A 22381-nucleotide genomic window follows, 5' to 3' on the forward strand; every position below is an offset into this window, starting at 1 on the left:
CAAACTAAAACTGAAATGAGACATTGTAATAAATCGTATAGTGAATAAATGAAATAATCGTAACTAAAGGACAAAAGAAAGCACGCCTTTCTGTACATTTCGAAATAAGGTGCATTTAAAGTCAAACAATAAGAGTCAAATTAATAAACAATAACAATCTGTAAATTATTGGAAAATACTGTAAATTGATCAACTGTTTGGCATGATGACTCGGTGAAGCGCTTGTATTCCCATTTGGCAACTTGTTAGCAACCCCTCTTTTTAAGAAACGTAACGGTTTTAAAAAATCATGAGTGGGGTGTAACTGGTGTTTTTTATTTTATAGAATAAAACGTGAAAGTATCTTGAGCTTGTGTGAACCACGGACCTTATTTTAGGGGATTTTACCAAACTCCCATTTAAAGAAGCACAAGTGCTAAAATGCTAACTCGCTTCTGGGTTTTTGCCTACAAAGTGACATCATCGTTTCGCCACTCTATTCCCTTACCGTGATTGGTCAGTCTCTTGCTGTTGATTAATGATCTGATTGGTTGAGCTGAAAGACACAGAGTTCTCTTTTGCAGGAGTTGCATCACCCTGAAACAGAGAAGGTCAGTGTTTTTCTTAGTTATGGTTCATGAGATATTTCAGTGGCTGCATCTGAAATCACATACTAATCCAAAAACTATGTGTAAAGAGTAGTATGTTTCACTTCATAGTTTTCATAAAATAGAAAAGTTCCTGGATGTCTTACTACTTTTGCTGTTATTCTGAAGTGGCGTCCAATGGACGCATTACTATCCCATGATGCAACAGGAGAGGATTTGTGAACAGTAGCAGACACAACTGATGCTGGTAGGTCACATGACAAATGTTGTATGTCCAAATTACATTCATACTAAACATTCATGATATATAGAACATAGTTTTTTAACAGTCATGAAGCAGTTACTAAAAGGTGTACCTACAGGTGCAGCCAATGTTTTTGGTGTAAAACAGCTTGACCAACATAATAAGTGGACCTCAGGGGGACAGAATAGCGATTCAAAATGTGCACATTTTTGTGTGATGTCTCAAACCTGTGAGTAATTTGGGTCCCAAATCGGCCGGAAGGCACTGGCGGGGATTCTGTGTGGTTTTGGGGCACGTGTTTTTCCTTGCCCCCCAATGCGAACCTCCGCAGGAATAGGAGCCCGTCTGGGAATCTGCCACGGCATGCATAATCCTCCCCCTGTCTGCACGGCTGAAGTGTTGTGAGTGTATGAAGGTTTGAGGAGAACTGGAACCTCGCTGTCCTCTTCATCATCATCCTCATCTTCCGCTCCCCTGAGCCGATTCAGAGTTTCATCTGGGCTACAGGTCGTTACTGAAGAGAAGTCAAAAATGGATGCGTCAGCCACGTCACAATCGGTGTCCCCATCATCGAAACGACGTGGTGGAGGGTACAAGTCAGAGGTGTACACACGTCCATCGAGCCCCGGGGAACCACACACACGCACGGCCAGACCAGCCAAGGATCTCTGACTCTTGGCAGCAGTAGTGAGGTTTCCCCCAACACCTACAGCTGTCACAGGCTTCAGAAAGCAGCCGGCTTCTCTAGGATGACGAGGGAAGGGTACACAGATGGGACCCGTGTGGCTCTGCCCTGCGCTGCCATTCCACATGTACTCTGCTGTCCAGCCACCAGGGGGCAGATCACACATACGCTCACGGCCATTTCTAAGGGGGGCAAAAGTAAATAGAAAAAAATACATTTTAAAAAGTAATTCTATTTACATTATATCTGACTGCGGAGTACAAAAATATTTTAAATGAGGGATTTCATGAAATGACAGTTTTATTTTTTTTAATATATGTTTTAGATCTTATTGTAAATGATTCATCCATGTGTTTCATAAAAAATACAAAATAAACTTCTAAAAGCAGCTATATATTTATTAAGACATGCTTATGACATGTTGTTTGAAAATTTAATAATTGTCATTTATGTTTCCAAAATAAATTCATACAAGCTCAAATTGATTTATTTAGATTTGTTACAGTTGCTTCCAATTTTTTGGTAATTTTTTCATACTTTAAAGCAGCTAAAAAAAGTATTTATTTAATTATTTAATTTGTTAAACCATTTTATGCAAATTGCATGGTCAAAGAACTACTTCAACAACAATTCACTGTGGAAAGAAGCTAATTTCATAATTTGAAAACTTATATTAATTTCCAGGTCTAGTAATCACAATTGAAACATGAAATAAATATGTATAAATCAACCATTTTCGAAGTATATTCAACAATGATAATATATTTGTATCAAATTATGAAAGTATCTACATTTAAATGTTTATACTGAAATAACATTATTTAAGATCTGCATCATTTGCAATTGCTTGATTTGATTACATTTTTTTTCCTCTCTTAATTTCTGTAAAACATGCTGGATTACCTTAAAATGCCACTGGGCCGAGGTAGCGTCTGTGAGATGCCAACACGACAGCATTTCCTCTGGTGTACAGTGCTGTCTATGCCTGCGCCCGCTGTGATGCTGGCTGTATCCGCATTAATGTTGGCACAGTACTTGGTAAAAGCGGAAGGGCCACAGTCGGGGCTCTGGGCACAACACCTGCTTCTAAAACAGACACACTAAAATTAGCATCAACCACCTGCCATAAAAGTCAGTTTCATCTAGTTAAACAGAAGAGCACTTCATAAAATTCACATTTTCTGAAGCTTTACATGACAGGCCAAATAATAGGACTGACCCTTGTTCAGACCCCACCCCCTCTTCGCATGGCCCCGCCTTTGCCAAGGTCATGTGACAGCTTGTGCAGAGGTCCCACAATACCCGCTCGCTCTCCTGTAGTGAACACCAGTCTGCATGTCCAGCACCAGAACTGTGTAACAAGGCCTGGTGGAAATAGGAAGAGCAGTAGAGATGCAGTGTCTTTTTTTATAGCAACACTGAAATTTAAAATCATTTTGAAAACAAGACTGCATTTTAGGAAGATAATGTATACTGTATGCACTGAACTGCTTGGTTTACTTGAACTTGCACTACTTGTCTCAGACAGTAGTGCAGCAGTGTGCAAAACAGACTAATGAGTTAGTGGCATGAGTTCAGCAATGCAGTAATGCCATCTGGACCCTGCTCGACTGAGCTGTAGCATTCATTGCCGTCTCATAGGCTACAACCCCCGTGTCATAGCGTCACAATGTTTTGCATATTTCTGCATTTCTTGACCTAAATTTAACATAACATAAGTTGTTTAATAGAGTCATACTATACATTTCAGCACTGACTGAAAACTAAAGATACTCTGTTGACTTTGTCTATGTCATGCTGTTGATCACCATAGAAAATTATTAAGACTCGTCTCTTAGTAAAGAAAAAAAACCGAATGTTTGCTGTAATATACTTATAATGGAAGCGCAACAAATACAATGTATATACATAAATGAAGTTAATTCTCAGGCCCATGCCAAGGTCATCCAATATACAACACCCTTTGAAATGTCTGTTTTTATGAATAAATGTTTGTATTTTGCAATTTTTCAATTGTCAGTTTATGTTGACAGCAAATTGCTTGTTAAATTCTAAATAAATGCCTTTTGTCTAAGATTAAGGCAGTGGGATAACAAATTTGCATATGTTTAAATGGCACATTGATTCAAGTTCAAATATTTTTCCCAGTTGAAAACTTGACTTAGGTTGACTGAACTATAAATAATAAAGTTAACTTGAGCAAATTTATTACCTTGACTTTAAAAAAATAAAAAGTAAGGTTAATTCAACTAGAATGGGAAGTTATTTCAACAAGAGATTTTGTCAAGACAAAAAAAAATGTAGGCAGCAGGGTAACAAATTTTAAGCTGACTCAACAAATTGGTCAGTAGACACAACATGATTTAAATTCACTGGACTAGGAAATATTAGTCAAATATTTATTACCTGGACTAAATCCACTCTAATGGGAAGTTGTTTCAACAAGAAATATATTGTCAGGATAATAAAAAAATGTGGGCAGCGGGGTAACAAAGTATTTTTAAATGACTCAACACATTTTTTTTACAGTGTACTTTTTTAAAAGAAATTAATACTTATATATTAAGGGACACGTTAAACTGATCAAAAGTGACAGTAAAGACATTTATAATGTTATAAATATTTCTATTTCAATTTTCTTTTGACATTTCTATTCATCAACAGTTTCCACTGTTTTCAACATTGATATTAATAAGAAATCATCATATCAGAATGATTTCTGAAGAACTGGTTGAAAATTAAGCTTTGTCATCACTGGAATAAATTATGTTTTAAAACACATAATTCACATTATTGCTGACCTGAGACTTCTTTCAAAAACATTCAAATATCTTACTGACCCCAACCCTTTGAACGGGCATGTATATAAGATATGAAATTAATAATAGCTGTTATAAGTCACAGTAAGGTGTGTTGTGAAAGCTACTATAGCATTCATGACTGCATGAATCAGATCTTTTTATTACTAAATACTCAAGCGTTTATAAAATGCTCCTAAATGATTTTATAGATGATTACAATGCATGCATGATCCAGTCATCATACATTTCCAGACCCAGAGTTTACAATCACTTCTTTTTACATGAAAATCTCTGCTGTTTACATAAAGCAAACAGATCACTGGTAATGCAGGAGTTCATGAATCTTCAATCTTCTCAACTGAAGGATTTACACACCTTTATTGATCAAAATAGCAAGCATTGTGTGTGTTACTTTTTAATTTTTCATTTATTTTTATCAGGTTTATTCTGCAAGTATGTGACTCACCTGTATGATGTTTAGGTATGTGTGGATGCGGGAAACGGGAGCGAATAGTAGTGAAAGCAATCTGAAGCTCTCTTTTTCCTCCTAGCAGAAAAACATAAACAAACACATTAAACCAATATTATACAATGGAAAAAAAAATCAATAGACTTAAACGTGAATTTATATGTAAGTGGGCCTGGTTTCTGTAGACTCATTTGCAAAACCTTTACTACTGCTGAGCTAGACACAAAACAGTAATCACTGTGTGCTCAAGCATCTTTCATAACATAACAAAGGAAGTTCTTGCCTGTGCATTTTGTGAATTGCTGTGTGGTAAAGTTCTCAGGAGAGTTCCCAGACTGGCCACGTATCCAAGATATGCATCAGAGAAAGACTTCTGCATAAGGACAAACAATGAATGTATAAAAACAGATACTGTAAAATATTACTACAATTTAAAATAACTGTTTATTATTTTAAATATTTTTTAAATGCAACTTATTCCTGTGATGCAAAGTTGAATTTTCAGCATCATTACTCCACCATCATTACTCCACCATCATTACTTTCAGCATCATCACTCCCTCTTCAGTGTCTCATTATCCTTTAGAAACCATTCTTATACGCTGATTCGCTACTCAAGAAACATTTATTATTAATGCTTCCCAATTTTGTAAAAATGTGATATTAATTTAGGATTGCTTGATGAATAGAAGGTTCAAAAACGGCATTCTATATTAGAATTTTCCATAAGAACTTAAAAATCTTTAATGTCACTTTTGATTAATTTAATAAAGGACTATTTTAGTAGTCAGTGGCATTACGTTGTTCTGTCCAGTGAGGTTGAGGAAAGCATCCCCGGCAGCACAGCTTCTCTCATTCATGGTCAGTCGTTCTTCTAGGGTGTTGCGGAAGAGCAGGTGGCGCTGTAGCATCTGATCAATATGATTTACAAACGCCACGCTGTCTCAGAAACGCACAAATGCAACTGTTATAGTGCGTGGTACAGACAGAGAAAAAGAGATGACATGATAATGAGTGATAATGATTGTAGTTCTCTACTTTTGCTCCGCAGATTTGTATTTCTCATAGAGCTGATTCAAACTAGACACATAATCGTGTTCAGACCGCAACAGCATCTCCACCACACCCCGCCTCCTGCCTGACACCAAGAGACAGAGAGACATGAGGATCCACATGTGAATATAGAGCAGTTAAAAGGCTTTGAGAACAGATGATTTACCCCTCCGCAGGCAGCTCTGTGATCCATGGCAGGAAAGAGAATCTCCACCTGAAACGGTTAACAAAATCAGCTGTACTTTGACTGCACAGTTTAAGGATTTTTACTTCCCCACATTTAATTTCTACCACATATTATTTATTATTTAACACTTTCAATATGTTAAAGCTACACTATGTAATTATTGGTTCTCTAGCAGCTGAAGCATAAATTGATATGTATATGCAGACTACTGTTCAGTAATTACCTTTAGCAAATATAAAAACAATAGGAAGAAAAAAGAAATTAATTTAAAATACAAACAATTATTATAGGCATATCATATTGGATTTAAGGACGAAACACTGTTTGGAGGATGCTCTCACTTATTAACATTTTGTTAATTTCGAACAGAAATAGTTACAAAGCGTATCTGTAACATATTTCAAAATATTATATATTTTAGGGTATGTTTACACAACAACAATTATACTAAAAACAGAAAAGTCTTTGCTTTATGTAAGGTTACGTATACAGACAACAGTGTTGTCAAAATGGTCCCAGTTTTCACAGATCTACGAAAACGATTAAAAATGCTGTATTAGGCATGCCATGCCAGTAGTTGGCAATGTCACATTTAAAAAAAATAAAAACTCTATGCATCTGCAAACATATGGATTTTAATAGACTGCACATGACATCATCGGTTTCATAAATTTGTGTTTTTGAAGTCTGTATTGGTTTCGAAAACTACTGGTACTTTGGTACTTTGAAACCCTTTTTTAAAAATGTTTTATTATTTTTTTTATCAAAAAAATGAAAGCTCACCTGTATTCTGTCTGGCCCATTGCCACACCTGTAAACCCTGCAGGTAACAGTGTATGAGGATATCTCCGCCCACAGGTGAAAGGGGAGGAGCCTGTGCAGCACCATTAATCTGTCCGCTACTGTCATCCACGCCATTACTGCATTCACACATACACAAATCGACACGCACTATAACACAGTTTCAGTCATTCTTTAAATGTGTGCATGTGTGTTTGTGTTTACTTCTCTATTCCTGGATTCTCTGCTGGTTTTCTGTCTTGTGTCTCACAGAGTTGACGAAACTGACAACGTACTTCCTCCAGCTCCTCCTAAAGAGACAGAAACAAAAGCATAACTTTGACAAACACATAGGGTCCAGAACAGATTTACAAGACAGGTGTGTGATCTCACCTTGAGGGAAACCACCAGAGTCTCGAGGTGAAGGGCGCGCTTGTTGCAGCCATGTCTTGTGTCCTCCAGTTGGCTCTGCAGCTCAGTGTCTCCCTGCTGAATCTGATTCAGCTCCAGCAGCGCACGAGAAAACCCTGCCCGCAACTCACACACCATGCCCTGAACCTGAACACAACATATCAAATGAGACTGATTTGAAATCATTTCATCCAGTTTGCATGCCGTCAAAGAACAATTTATCTCCAGTGTAATATTTTAGAACTGAGAATAGCTAGAAATGTCCATGATTTTAAGACTTGCAAAGATTTCCATGACTTTTTCAGGCCCAGTAATCACAAGTAACTACACACATCAACTTAAAATGTATTTTTAACAGACATATAAATGTTTACAATGCTTATATAAGTTTCTTGTTATTTCTCAAACCTGTTGAAGAAAGTCTGTGTGTGTGTGTGTGTGTGTGTGTGTGTGTGTGTGTGTGTGTGTGTGTGTGTGTGTGTGTGTGTGTGTGTTCGTGTTTGTGTGTGTGTTCGTGTTTGTGTGTGTGTGTGTGTGTGTGTGTGGGTGTGGGTGTGTGTGGGTGTGTTACCTTAGAGATCTCTCTCTCCAGTTCTCCCTCATGAGATTTCATTTTCTGTGTGAGGATACACAAACATCATTTAACAGTCTCAAAGGCTTGTAAACATTCTCTGTTGAGATACTTCTTTTGAGAGGTGACCGACCGTGGAGATGTATGTTGGTGTAGTGAGATGTACAGCAGTTCAGTTCTTATGTCCGATGCTTGCTGAGCAGCCATGGACATCTTATAATCTTTTTAATTAGACACTATACAAGAATAGTAAACTAGGCTTGTGATTATCTTGCCCATTTTATGTGTTTTATTCAGTGTTGGGGGTAACGCATTACAAGTAACGCGAGTTACGTAATCAGATTACTTTTTTCAAGTAACTAGTAAAGTAACGCATTACTTTTTAATTTACAAGAAAATATCTGAGTTACTTTTTCAAAAAAGTAACGCCAGTTACTTTGTATTCCCATTTTTTGACTGACAAGCCTCCTGTTCCCATATTGGGAGAAATCGGAAGTATGGAGGCGTTGTGTGCGCTGTGTGAACATGTTACTGTAGTTCTAGACTAAATGTGAATGTGCATTAATTCATCCCACTCACAAAAAAACAAAACAAAACAGATTTAGTATTCATCAAAATTAATCAAAACAGTGAAATGCAAACTCAGAATATGACGCAAACCTGCAATAACTAAATATATTAAATAACACAAATGTATCTATTCCCATTTTATTAACAGTGTCTTTGCTGCTGACCTTTAATGATCCAGTTCAACCATACTAATAATTAAAAAATGACTTTAGATAAACTAACAATTGTGCTTCATTGTTTTTTTTTTATTGCTGAAGAGTGTTGAACCTTCTTCTCCTGTGTTCTACTGTACAGACGTGAATTTACTTTTCCTTCAGCCTGAGGTTTATTCATTACACTTTTTGGTGTGAAAGGGCTTTTACATTTGCTATAAATAGAACTTCTTATATTTAAAACAATCAAGCCAGGCTCATATTTAAAAAGTAACGTGAAAGTAACGCAAAAGTAATGTAACACATTACTTTCCATAAAAAGTAACTAAGTAACGTATTTAGTTACTTTTTTAGGGAGTAACGCAATATTGTAAGGCATTACTTTTAAAAGTAACTTTCCCCAACACTGGTTTTATTCACTACAAGAATAGTACACTATGATAATATTATCCATTGTTTGTTGTTTTGCGAGGATTGTGAGAGTGTTATATGTATCATCAGCTCTGTATAAAAACACTGTTTCTTTTAAATGTGAATCCAAGGGACGCTATGTTTTTACCTAGAGCTGGACGTCCTGTCAGCGAATCTCAGATAGTGGAATAGATAGATACCTGTAAAAAAGAGTTCCAACCTACAACAGAGAGTCACAAATATTTATAAATGTTTCCCCCCTTTTTTCACAAATGTAGGCTTTTTCCATAATCTTCAATTCCCTAAAACAGTCTTGTAAATGTAAAACTAAGTAGCTCATCAAAAATGTAAGTAGCAGCCTTAAAACAGTACAAAATTATTCCAAAAATGCAGCAGCCTATTCATAAAAAAATCTTAATAATCAAACTAAAGCTATTATTATTAATAATACTAATAGTGAGAAATCTGACAGAACGCTCACTTACCAGAGAGGAAAACTTCAAGATTTCTTTTTAAGTTAAATGTTAGTCCAGTTCTTTGACATAGTGACGGCCTCATGTTTTTGTAGTTCACTCTCTCCCTGCGCTCTCGTGTCCCGGTGTCCCGTATATCTGATGTCGTGCACTGCGTCTATCTGATTGCGGTAGGAGAGGAGGAACGAATCACGGACTGCGCACCCCGTCCGGTGTCTCGGGAACGTTCGCTCACGCGCTCCAGTAAAAGGTTTTTGGCTGATTAACGTTGCATTTGACTTCCACTCAAATATCAGAGGTCTAGAATGGCTAGGGACTCTATGAGTGCTTTTGTGATTATTTTAACTTGGGTCAAAATATTTAATTCAGTTAAAAGATTAGATTTATTCAGCTAGTACGTGTCTGCTATATCTCTGAATAAATACGTACATTGTAGTAGCCCACTACGAAGGCTAAAAAAATTAACTAGTGTACGTCTCATTCATATTAAATTCTCAGATTAAGCGAGAGGGCGTGTCTTCTACAAAAGGAGGCGTGGTTTTCAAACACATTCAATGTGATTGGACGACTCTTGTAAATCTGTTTTAAAATAGCCGCGCGTGCGCAGTACGGAGCGGCGTGTCGGTGAGTTGGGCTGTTGATCTCTCTGTCGTATATAACTTTGTTTCTATTTAGCAGTTTAATGTGTACATAGAATTAGTTATGCAATCGAGAATATATATAAGCCTGTTAGTAATGTCTCATTGCATGTTATACATTTATTTTTCTTAAATTTACACTGAAATTTTTCAGTTCCACTCCCACATGATAAGCAAAGCTGCTGTTTGGAAAGCAGTTCCACATTCAGCTCTCATATGTCAGGGTCGGGGTTGATTAATGATCTTGGTGTACTTGTGTCTAGACTGGGGCAATGAGGACAGGTGAATTTGATTCTTCTGACGAAGAGGACTTTGGTGAAGTGGAAGCCACACCTTTTCAGATCTCATGGTAAGCAAAACATACATATACACACTCAACAGCTGGAGAAATATTCATAGATTGAGAGTGATTTGTGGTGTGTGTGTTTTGCAGGTTGTCTCTGTCAGTGGTGGAGTGTTCCCAGTCTCTTGGCATTTGTTCCTTACCTGGTAAAATTGAATTGTGTCTATTTGTACTATGTGTGCTCATTTCATAAAAATTAATAAACATTTCTGCTAGGGCTGCATGATTTGGGGAAGTCAATATACAAACTTTTTTTTATAAATAAAAAAAATGTTGCTCCAGGTTTGCTATGATTGTAAACAAATAAGAATTATATGTATAATGTATAATAAGAATTAAAAATAGTACAACTGTAAAATTACAATACCAATACTAACTTAAAACAAACCCTGGATCATGAGCTACTTGTGTGTAAATGATCACAGTGCCACCTTTAATAATCGCAATAATCCATAACACGATGTCACTTTTATTTTAATGTATCATGCAGCCCTAATTTCTGCTCATTTCAGGATGCAGATATAAAGAAACAAGAAGAAACCTGCAGAAAGATGTTGGTGAGTCTAGCTGACATGCACACATACAGTAATGGTCTAAATCAGTTGTTCTCGACCTGGTTACAGGTCTGTTCTGATTGGTTTGCCAAAGAGCAAGGTAAAATCAACGTTAAATTCATATAATAAAATGCACATAATTTTATGATCATGCATAATTAGGATAACAAAATAAACTGTCTTTTTAACCTTTAAAGGTGGGGCCAGAATGTAGTTACTTATCAAAATCTAGACACAAATTCTTGTCAGGGAGTATGAGAGTAAAACTGAAATTGTGATATTTGGCCCAAGTACAGAATTGGGTTCCTTAATTCCGTATGTTAAATCTTCCGTTAAAAATCTGGGAGTAATCATGGACAGTGATTTTAAACTTTGAAAGCAGATAAATTCTGTGGTTAAAGTCAGTTTTTTTTTCAGTTAAGGCTCTTGTCTAAAGTGAAACCTTTTTTGTCATTTAAAGACTTTGAAAGAGTTATACATGTTTTTATCTCCTCTCGATTGGATTATTGTAATGCCATTTATGCTGGTGTCAGCCAGGCATCTCTTTCAGTTGGTGCAGAATGCTGCAGTTAGACTACTAAAAGGGGTACGTAAGCGTGACCACATTTCTCCCATACTGGCTTCCCTTCATTGGCTTCCAGTGCGGTTTAGGATTGATTTTAACATTTTAGTGTTTGCCTACAAATCCCTAAATGGTCTAGCCCCGACCAGATTGTATGCTCTTGGTTGTTCCTAGAGTAAGGTTCAAACAGAGGGAGATCGGGCTTTCTCCGTTGTGGCCCCTAAACTATGGAATAATTTACCATTGTCTGTAAGGCTGGCCCCAACACTATCTGCTTTTAAATCTAGTCTTAAAACACATTTATTTTTTTAGCTTTTAGTTTAGTTTGACGGCTGTTTTTTTTTTTTTTTTTTTTTGTCTTTTTGATGTCATTTTATTTTTTTTGATTTTGATTTGACAAATTCTTGTCAGTTAGCAAAAGTTAGTCAAATTAGTCGGATACAAACAGAGGTTCTTTGGCATCCTCTCAAAAAAAAAAAAAACACCCAGACTCATAAAAATCTAAATGGACAATTCTTAATTAATTTTCATGTACATTAAAGTAATTACCAAATGACAACGATCCAGTAAATTCCCTTGTGGACAAAATTGAGTCTTGTCCTACCTTTTTTTTCTTGTTCAAGAAGCTGTTTCATTTGGATATGTCACAATAAGGGAGAAAATACCCCAATTTCCATTTCATGACATGTGAGTTTATTTGCATAAGTATGGTTTCTGCCAAAAAATGTTGTGCAGTGAGTTATTAGAAAACAACAAACCAGGTTTATTTTCCTATTCAGTCTATGCCATGCTGTTTTTGCATTTAACGGGGCCTGTGTGTGGTTATATTAATACATTTCAGTGTTTGGAAATGTTATGGATATTTTAGTTTTCTTAAATACTAATATATATATAATATATACTGCTTTGGTTCACAGCTTTATGTCCTGACTGTGATTTATCTGGTGTTTGTGTGCAGCTGAGATGTGTGATCAGGGTGTGGAGGACGTGTTTGTGTTCTGTACCAGAGGAGAGCTGGTGCGCTACAGGGTGCCCTGTCTGTTAGAGGTTTATTCTCTGAATGGACTCAGAGTGCACCACCTCCCCTTCCCGGACGGGAACACCCCAGAGCTTCCGCAATGCAGCTCCATTCTGGAAGAACTGCAGGACTGCCTGCAGAATCAGCGCAGGACTGTCATACAGTAAGAAACACTCTCAGTTACTCAATACAGAGATATCCCCACCCCCAGTGAAAGAAATGTGATCAGTTTACCTTTATAACAAATTTATAAGAAACATTTCCTTATTTTCTGGCTGTTGTCAGACTCCTTCTGCAAACAAAAATCTCTCTGGATTAATACAATTAATGGTAAAACGAATGCTTAGAAATGTAAACTGCTAGTTCCTACTGACAAACTACAGCAAAAGATAGAAATAACTGACTTAAAACCATTTTTAGCTGGAGAAAATACTTTGTTCTAATAAGTTTGGCCAGTTGTGTATATATAACCAGATAGCACACATATGTCTGCAAGATGTCTGTTGTCGGATCACTTGATCTGGAAAGCATCTACTGTGTACAAACATCTGACAGACATCTGTAAGCTGTCAGTTTGACATGCATTCTAATTAATCTCAGAATTGACAGAAATCTTCTGTAACATTGTAATAATCAAAATAAACAACAAATGCAACTGTTTCAGCATTCATAATAAAGATAAATATTTCTTGAGCACCAAATCAGCCTATTAGAATAATTTCTGAAGGATCATGTGCTAAAAATTCAGTTTTGCTATTACAGGGATACATTTTATTTTAAAAATATTACTGTCTATTTTTACTGTATCAAATGAATGCAGCCTTGGTGAGCATAAAAGACTCACATAAAACTAAATTGACATAACTCTATTTATATACTTTCATATTAAAATTAGATAAACCTCAGATTTTAATTTTTTTTCCATCACAGCTGTTATGGAGGCCTGGGGCGCTCAGGGTTAAGTAAGTATCAAATGCTCAAACTGGGTTCATTGTTACGATTAATGTTAGTCCCGTATGTGTGATTAGAGTTTAACTTGTGCTTCGTTGTCACAGTTGCTGCTTGTTTGCTGCTGCAGCTCTCTGTCTCGATGACACCCAGTGTTGCTCTTGAGATCCTGAGGGAGCTGAGAGGAGGAGGAGCTATTCAGACCGTCAAGGTAAGAGGCATCCAGAAACCTAAATGCATCACTTCCCCTAACCGTATAGACAACCTTTTAATGATGCTTTCTCATTTGTCTCCTATAGCAATACAACTTCCTTCATGAGTTTCGGGAGAAGTTTGAAGCATATCAAGAAACCAAAGAACGACTTTCAGAGAGATCAGTGTCCCGATGATCATCCTGACATCCAGACGATGTAAAAGCAGAAAAAAAAGACCGATCACTTTGGTGTTTTTGCTTATTGGATTTTCTCTGCTTTGATTATGAATGCATTGGTTTCTTTTCTGATGGCACTTTAAAAATTCGGTATTTTTATAAGTCGATCTAATAATATTGTGCTTAATATATAACTTTACCTTTGCAATTAATTGTGTCTTGTTCAGTAAAAGGGTCTTAAAGTTGCAGCAAATGATTTTTTTCTGAGACACGCTGTTGAAAATTGTAATCAACACCAAAACAAATAATTTTGTGAATATTTTCTATCTGTCTTTCTATCTGTGTAGTCCTGGCTGTGTAAATGAGGGAGAAACGTGGATCTGACCGAGCACCATAACACTCATGTAGCCAATCAGTGATGGGGCATTTACTGTATGCTCATGATGGGGAGGAGAGAGCCTGAGCAAGCTTGACTAGACTAGAAAGAGAGATGGCTGATGCATTACCAAGAGAAAACTGTCACAAGAATATCATTAAAAGAGGGCTTACAATCAGGCAAGCTCTAGGACCTGCATTAATATGGGGAAAGCTTTCGGCACCGATGTTGCGGTTTCCTCTCGGTATGTAACATAGGTTTTGCTATATTTCACAAAACCAAGACATGCTGTTGCAATATTATCTATAGTGCTGCTGGTGCTTGGCTATTACAAAAAGCATTTCATCATTGGCTATTACAGCTATGATGAAAGCATCCATTTTGGCACACTGACTTGATAAACCATCTGTTATAGTATCATATATTGATCGATTTCAGACATCAACAGTAGTTTCTTAGAAATATGTTAGTTGTTAAACACGATACTGTCTGCATTAATCCTGGCCCATTGATCAAATTGAGAGAAATGCTTATTTTTGTGCTTGAGAAACCATGTTGCTTATGTCAGTAACGGTGATTTCGATGGTGGATTAAGTTATGCAGCTGTTGGCAATCATTCCTGGCAATTCTTTCTTCTTTTTTTTAAAGTGGTCATTAGTAAGGACGTTTATAAAGTTTGCAACAATTAAAAGGAAGTGAACCTTGGTAACATGAACCAAACATTTAATTTGAATACACTAATCGTAATACAATCAAAACAGTTCAAATACTGTCGTGAATGATGAAAAATATTTTTGCATATACTTTATATTTGCCACATGAGAATACTTTTTGAAAAACTATGACTAATAAGAAGTAAGCGTATGGGCGAGACTTCCGGTTCAACAGGTATAGTAAATGGCGAAACTGTCTGCACTACAAACCAGTGTTCATAATTAAGATAATACATTACAATTATTTGCTAAGACACACAAATCTGCAACGTCAAGCAACAAAACGAGTTTTGTACAGCTAAAAATAGCTGGACGCAGATGAGACCTGAAGCCAAACCCATAAAATTTTTTATGGGAAAAGAAAGGCGATTTATGCAAAGCAGCATCAGTTTTATAATATTTTTTTAATTAGTCATTTTTATCATTGGAAAAATATTTCTTAAAAAGTATGCAGTCAATCATTACATTTTTTTTAAGTTGAAATGACTAACAAAGCTGAAAGTTTTTTTTTTTAACTATTATAAGCATTACATGTCACAAAATTAGCAATCTTATCATTCTTAAGTGATTATATAAAAATAAAATTACTGTCCCTATTCTTTCAGTTTAAACCAAACCCATTTTACCATAATTAATTTAGCCAAATGGAATAATCTGAACACAAAATGCCATCATAAAATTATAATTTGTCTATGGGGGGGGGGCCTTTATTGGGTTCTTCAAGCAATATTACAAGCCACAAAAAAAAAAAAATTTACTATAGCTCTTGCAAGACTTTATAACATTCAAATGCACATAATGCTGGTTTAACACACACACGGGGGGAAAGTAATCAAAAATCATTCACAGGGAAAATCTAATACAAAATCAAAAATAACTTCTCTCTGAATATAGCCTTGCTGGTCCAGCTTGGTGATTATGAACAGCTATCAGTGTGGTAAAAAATCCTTCCACACAGCTCTGGTCTGAATCCAGATACAAACTCAACAGCATCACCTCAGGACCGAAGCCTCTGTTTGTGATTACTGACAGGCTAAAAGAAAAAGGCATCTTGGCACACGGAGATCATGCCAACATCAAACCAAAATATTCAAAATAGTGTCCACACTCATCTCTAGCTCAAAAAAACATAATGGAAGCCTAACAAAATCAGAAGATGATTACACTTAGAAATACAAAATGCACACAATAATACATTTAAAAGCAAAAAAAAAAGTTACATGTGGAGTATTTCCAGGGTGTATGAGCGAAGTAAAGCTTTCGACACACTGAAAGCATCAGTTCTCATTTCCTACCAAAAACACAGTAAATCGTGGTTTTAACACCATCAACATGAAGCAAACCACCAGCATGAGCTCAAAAACATGGACTTACAAGATCTTGAACCGCCAAAGCAGCACACAATTCTGAAGGACAAATTAAAGAACTGACTGAGCAACAAGGCAGTAATATATTAAAGATAAAATAAGTTTGTTAAAATGCTACAATCAAGATCTTTATTTTGTCCCGCATTTAAAATCTTTGCACATTTCTATCAGGTGGTTTATTGTTGAATAACCTCCGCTTTGGACACGATCAATGTAAACGGTCTCATGTCATCTGCTGATGCTTTCAGTGTGTGACGTGCTTTGGCATTGGTGCAGCAAGTGTATATAAGTTTAAACACATTGTACTGAAGAGTTGATAATTATTTATTCTTGCATGTGTGGTTCTGGAGTTGTGCGGGCTGCTTGCGTCCTGGATCGTTCTTGGCCAATGAAGTGTAAATAAAGTCAATGTCCTTTTGAAACAGCCGAGCAGAACTGAGAGAAATGGCAGAGTTCAAATTCAGCTGCATTTGGGTTTTAAAATCAGCATCTCAAAGGCTTCCTTATATGCTTTCCAGCTGTATCCTGTTTAGGAGCTCACCAAAACATAGATCATCCTATAATAGAAACACCAGAGAAAAACATAAGCTACAGGGTTTCTGATTACATACATAGACAGATAGATAGATACAAACTTCTGAATGAAAGTTTATATAAAATTACAATTTAAATATACAAAAATTGTATTTTTAAACCCTACATACCCATAAAGATAATAGAAGAATGAGAGGAGGTAGAATGCAAGTTTGCACCATCCCTCCTTCTGGCAGTATGCCAGAATATCTGCATTCATTATTGTAGTGGGGTCATACAATCCAGGTCCACTCATCACAGGGCGGCTCATATACCTGCACACAAACAAACACTTGATGCTGCACTTTGAGCAAGAACAATGCTGACTAATCACTTATTAACTTTAGAGAAACTAGCTTGACACCTCTGCTGAGGTGTTTGATATATAGCCAATAATTATGAAATGTGTGTTTCTCTGTGATTCATTTAGGGCCGCACCCACCTCCAGACGTGATAGGCCAGCAGAGGCATGTTGAGTCCAAGCGTCAGCCATTCTGCGGCACACAGGAACATTACGCAGAAGAACACATGGATGAGGTACTCCGGCAAGACGAGCTGAGCAAGCCAAATAATACATGGTCAGAAGACAACACAAATACACAGATCCATCTCAGAGTCCTATTCCACCTGAAGTCTAACCAATCAGGTGTAAGAATCATTCATATTACCCCCATCCCATAAGCTCCAGTACTTACTGATCTGCTTAAGTACATCTAAATCTCTCTAAACCTCAAAAGAGCAGGATCTGCTGAGAATAATTGTCATAAATTATCATTTAAAGGAATAGTTAACCCAAAAATGAAAATCTGCTCACCTTTAGGTTATACAACATGTATGTTCATTAGAAGAAATTCTGAGAAATTTAGCATTACATCACTTGCTCGCAAATGGATCCTCTGCAGTAAATGGGTGCCGTCAGAATGAGAGTCTAAACATCTGATAAAAACATCACAATAATCCAGTAAATTATAGCTTTATTACAAACACACAGTTTTTAACATTAATTGCTGGATTGGAGTTGTGTGAATTACTAGTGGGTTATGATGCTGTTTTTATCAGCTGTTTGGACTCTCATTCTGATGGCACCCATTCACTGCAGAGGATCCATTGGTGAGCAAGTGATGTGGAGAATGCTAAATTTCTCCAAATCTGCTCTGATGAAGAAACAAACATCTACATCCATGGCCAGATGTAAGCGCATCTTCAGCAAATTTTCATTTTTGGGTAAACAATTATTTTAACGCATATGATTGATTAAAACAATTTTAATTGTAAAATCAAACCAGTTACCTTAAATTACTGGGCAGAGATTAAAGAATACAAAAATGCCAATCTAAATAGTATGTGAAGAATTCAAAAATTTAGAACAAAGACCTTTGATCCATTTAAGAATTTATGACATCAAGTTCTAAATTCAAACCAAACCATTTAGAGGATCTCTGCTCAAACTCTCAAACAGGGCATCTATAGATTTTATTTTATTAGGCTAATAGAACTTCTGTCCATTAGCAATTTACAGCACAAAAAAAAACAGACAGGTCAACATCATCTACACCCCAACCCACAGACAAAGATATGGGAACCAAGGGAGGATTGTGTTTTTTCCACAGGGACACATTGCCAGGCAGAGTGAGAAAAGCAGCCATGCTGCGGGAGGGAGCAGCTACAAGGACCCCAGGCTGCCCCTGCCATGCCTGATCATAACCGGTAAATGTAGAGACGACACATGAAGCCCATGCAAAAATAGAGAAAGTGTGTATTCTGCTTTTTCCCAACATTTACTTCTGAGAATAAATTGGACACATCCAACCAGAAATACCCCTTTCTAAAGGATACTACTGCTTGACTCTAAATGAATGTGCACTACACCCACTCTTCTTCTCCCGTTCAACATTAATCTCATCAATCACATGAGTGCACTTGGAATAATGAATTCTTCTGCATGATCTTAATGGTGCAATTGTTTTACAGCTGAGCCAATTTTAGAAATACACTTTCTAAGTGAGACGTCATAAATGGACTTAGTCGCTCTGGGTAAAGAGCAAACGGAGGGAGGGACAGAACGGCACATGCATGTTCTGAGCATTTGCAAGTCTTTTCAGTAAACACTTTTTCCTGTAAACTGCGGTCTTTCCTACTCTCAAATAAACACCACTAAACACTAAACCAGCCAAACATGTGCAAAATAAGAGCAACCATAAAGGAACAATCTGGGTTTTGTTCATTCGGCAGATGTGATGGCTTTTGCAACAAAGACAACCTCTGATATCAAGCTGTCTAGTTGACGTAATCCAGGTCCTGTCTATCTGCTTGGCTTGTTTGTACATTTGTGAGGTGTTAGTTAACTGAAAAGACATTTGTAAACACTCCGCTCGTGCACACAGAGACTTAAGTTACTGATCTTAAGCTGAACTCTGGTACCAACCTTCAGAGCAAGCCTGACCCTTTTAATTTTTTTCACCCTGTCAACTGTCTTTGAGCCAATCAGAGAAAAAAAAAGGTAAAAAGCAAATATTAAGAAAACAAAAAAACAAAATGTAAATAAGAAAAATCGAACCAAAGTAGTGTGCTGGAAGGCAACATTCACTGCAGATGATTTCATCGATTAGCAGAACAGTGTTGAGAAAAAAGAGAAGAAACAGGAGTGCATGCATCACACACCATCTCTCCCAAACCTATCACTTACCGGGTTTAATGTGTTACACTGGTCTATAGGATTCTTATAGTCAGTCTTCAGCTCGTCAAATGCAATTATCTGAAAAATGGGGAGGACAAAAACAGTACATGATCAATATAATAAATATGCAATCACGGTTCATCCATTGTCATATGTCAGGAATATGTTAAAGAATCAACATTTATTTCTTTTTTTACGTGCTGAATTAATTCAATAAAAAAAAAATTCAATTATAAACAGACTTCGACAAATCTGAATCGCATACATCAAATCTTAAAAAGCTTAATATTTTAGGAGATCTGTGATGCTGGAGAGATTATGTAAATTTAAACTACTTTATCAAAGAAACACCAGAGATCTTTATGCATTTCTCTTTGTTTCAGCAGTAAACTCAAGTGTTATGTTTATGACCCATCCAAAATTCAGAACATATGGAATCTATTATTCATTATGCCTGCATCATTCAGATTATTTATTTACTCATGATTACTCAAATACCAAAATCTAATTTATTGCAAAACTAATATTATTATATGAAATTCAAACATTTTATCCTTTAATCTTGTGAAAACAAGGGTGGGAATCAATATTCCCTTTACTGTTGTGACATTTGTCTGCATCTTGCATATTAGGTAGAAATGTGATGCTGGTTATGAAAGTGTAATTATCTCGGAAACAGGTTAATGGCATCAGCCAGCAATGAATCAGCCTGAGAGACCTGAATAGGGGTGCTGTTCTGTCCGCAAATAACTCAAAATGTGACTCAAATTTAATAAAAATAAAACAAAAGCTAGTTACGTCTCAATCTTACAAGCAAAGGACCAAAAGATGCAGACAGACCAAGGGACTCTAGACTGAGAGGATCATGTATAAATGATTTCACTGCATCAGGTTTTAGTTGTTTATTGGCGTTTGCGTTGTTGTTGGCATCATTTCTGGTTTATCACTGATCTGTAAACACATGCACGAGAGCTAAACGGGAGCGCGCGCCCATCCGCCCGTGGTCACCACTAACAAATATGACAAACTGATTAACATAACATGCATTAAATGCGGCTAACTCTATAGATGACGCGGTTAAATACACGGAAGGCCCCTAAATGTTTAACGGAAGAATAGCGGTTATGATAATAATGGGTGTCACCAGCTCGCGTTCGTGCCATTCATTCGCGCTCTGCTGTGTGTCTATGTCACTATCCGCCGAGTATCTGTGTCAAAGTCTCCCCAGTTCGGTTGGAGTTTAATCAAAATACTTACATGCCAAATAGCGAAAAAGATAAGCGCCGCCGTCAGCAGTAGCGCCAGCATATAACAAAAGGCCGCGAATGTGAACGCCATTTTTCGCTCATGTGGAATTATCCAGACCGACGACTGCTGTGACGTTGAGACAGCTGGACGTCACGTGACTGAAAACGAAAAAACGCGAGATCAGGGGAAACCCCTAGTATAAATAAATGAATAAATAAATAAATAAGTCATTCCAGACACATATGTTTTTCCCACGCAAAGGTACAGTTTTTGAAGAATTTTTATGCACCTCTATTCATACATATTACTGTGAGCAACAGAGATTTATGCCGATATTCACTCACTGATATTTCTCTCTGCCAAAGCTTTGAAGTCTCTATCCCAAATTTGATCGATTTCATATAACTAAAAAAATTGTTAATACATTTTATAAAATGCTGAAAAATACGAATCTCAAACATTAAAGTTTAGTTTAGTTTTATTTGAAGTTTGACAAGACAGGATATTCCAACACAAAACCCTGAAATGTGTCAAACATACACATACTCGAAGGCAATTAAGTAAATTGAGTCAATATACAGCCAGAATATGTAGGCTATATATGTTAAAACACAGATAACACAAAAACAACATCCTATACAATCAAACAGCAGTAAGTTATTTATACAACAGTTTGAAGCTGCTTGTCCACCAGCGTCGGATCAATTTTTGTTCCGACGCGACGCCTGTGACGTTTTCGCTGCTTGGGGGCGGAATTTGTGGGCTGGACATTTTTGGAATTTGTGGGCGCGTTTTGACGCTCTCATTTGCATAAAGTATCCACCGAGATACTTTTTTGACGCGCTGCTGTTGACCAAATCGACGCGACGCGACCCATCATGCTTTGCGGGGCGTTTTTGCTGCCTGACGTAGTTCCATAGGAAATGAATGGGCTTTGACGTCGCGTCAGAAATCGAGACGCTGGTGGACAAGCGGCTTAAGAGCACATCAAATAAAGCAGAGTTCATATCCTTTAGATTTACTTGTGGGTACAGCAAATATTTTGTGCTGCCAAAGACAAATAATATATTTAGGTGTTGGAGCCATAGGCAGGTAACAATGCAGCGGCGATGAAGTGTCCTCAAGTATTTTAGTAAAAGTACAAGCTTAAAGAGCTTAATATTTTATGAGATTTGTGTGGTGCAGAAGAATGGATGTGAGTTTAATCTGCTTGAATATGGAAACATACAATTACTAAGGCAGAGATCTTCTTGTATTTCTCTTTGTATATACATAGAAAAAGTCTTAGATCTTTGAGTTCAGCTCATGAAAAATGGGGTTGCATTTATAATTTTGTTCAGTATATATATATATATACACACAAAATTATTATATGAAATTTACATACTTTTATCTAATCTTAGGAGCATAAAGAAAAAGGTAATCTTGCTGAATATCGCTGCTGTGACTGACATTATAAAAATCTTTTAAAAACCTTTATTTTTTCATAGTAAGTTGCAGGTGTCTGGCATACTGCATGTTGTGCTGAACATTTATAATGTTATTATAGTGGCTAGTAAAATAAAATAATTAATTTGAAAAAATGAAAATGCAAACATGC

General features: G+C 36.6%; 3 protein-coding genes across 3 annotated transcripts in view; 1 reads left to right on the forward strand and 2 right to left on the reverse strand.

Moving 5' to 3' along the window:
- Positions 1–9850, reverse strand: part of si:ch211-67f24.7 (uncharacterized) — an 11514-nt gene extending 1664 nt beyond the window's left edge. The window contains exons 1-15 of the mRNA XM_059566935.1: positions 9394–9850; positions 9073–9123; positions 7789–7835; positions 7200–7364; positions 7032–7117; positions 6810–6946; positions 6006–6053; positions 5825–5924; positions 5587–5725; positions 5070–5159; positions 4784–4864; positions 2736–2881; positions 2420–2602; positions 1059–1698; positions 488–576 (exon numbers count right to left, since the gene is read on the reverse strand). Coding sequence (XP_059422918.1) covers positions 488–576; positions 1059–1698; positions 2420–2602; positions 2736–2881; positions 4784–4864; positions 5070–5159; positions 5587–5725; positions 5825–5924; positions 6006–6053; positions 6810–6946; positions 7032–7117; positions 7200–7364; positions 7789–7830 — 1946 coding nt within the window. The 5' untranslated portion in view covers positions 7831–7835; positions 9073–9123; positions 9394–9850. The remainder of the gene's footprint in view (positions 1–487; positions 577–1058; positions 1699–2419; positions 2603–2735; positions 2882–4783; positions 4865–5069; positions 5160–5586; positions 5726–5824; positions 5925–6005; positions 6054–6809; positions 6947–7031; positions 7118–7199; positions 7365–7788; positions 7836–9072; positions 9124–9393) is intronic.
- Positions 9851–10232: 382 nt separating this feature from the next.
- Positions 10233–14153, forward strand: LOC132156851 (cyclin-dependent kinase inhibitor 3-like). Its single transcript, XM_059565895.1, has 7 exons — positions 10233–10381; positions 10466–10521; positions 10888–10932; positions 12450–12672; positions 13440–13471; positions 13565–13668; positions 13757–14153. Exons 1-7 carry the CDS (start codon positions 10305–10307, stop codon positions 13844–13846), a joined length of 627 nt encoding a protein of 208 aa, XP_059421878.1. The 5' UTR covers positions 10233–10304; the 3' UTR covers positions 13847–14153.
- A 1732-nt stretch (positions 14154–15885) lies between these two features.
- On the reverse strand, positions 15886–20940 carry LOC132156852 (protein cornichon homolog 1-like). Its single transcript, XM_059565896.1, has 5 exons — positions 20791–20940; positions 19543–19611; positions 17299–17411; positions 16988–17131; positions 15886–16840 (listed from the first exon to the last, which is right to left on the reverse strand). Exons 1-5 carry the CDS (start codon positions 20869–20871, stop codon positions 16813–16815), a joined length of 435 nt encoding a protein of 144 aa, XP_059421879.1. The 5' UTR covers positions 20872–20940; the 3' UTR covers positions 15886–16812.
- Between the last annotated feature and the right edge of the window lie 1441 nt (positions 20941–22381).

The sequence above is a fragment of the Carassius carassius genome, chromosome 14, assembly GCF_963082965.1.
Source record: "Carassius carassius chromosome 14, fCarCar2.1, whole genome shotgun sequence".
Classification (NCBI taxonomy): Eukaryota; Metazoa; Chordata; class Actinopteri; order Cypriniformes; family Cyprinidae; genus Carassius; species Carassius carassius.

What these genes read in the sequence shown, in the direction of transcription:
- LOC132156851 (XM_059565895.1), top strand. Translation starts at nt 10,305, where the DNA reads ATGAGGACAGGTGAATTTGATTCTTCTGACGAAGAGGACTTTGGTGAA. An exon ending in TGGCATTTGTTCCTTACCTG is followed by an intron (nt 10,522 to 10,887) that starts GTAAAATTGAAT and finishes TGCTCATTTCAG; the next exon opens with GATGCAGATATAAAGAAACA. An exon ending in CAGCGCAGGACTGTCATACA is followed by an intron (nt 12,673 to 13,439) that starts GTAAGAAACACT and finishes TTTCCATCACAG; the next exon opens with CTGTTATGGAGGCCTGGGGC.
- LOC132156852 (XM_059565896.1), bottom strand. Translation starts at nt 20,871, where the DNA reads ATGGCGTTCACATTCGCGGCCTTTTGTTATATGCTGGCGCTACTGCTG. An exon ending in TCTTTTTCGCTATTTGGCAT is followed by an intron (nt 19,612 to 20,790) that starts GTAAGTATTTTG and finishes CCCATTTTTCAG; the next exon opens with ATAATTGCATTTGACGAGCT. An exon ending in TTCTTCTATTATCTTTATGG is followed by an intron (nt 16,841 to 16,987) that starts GTATGTAGGGTT and finishes TTTCTATTATAG; the next exon opens with GATGATCTATGTTTTGGTGA.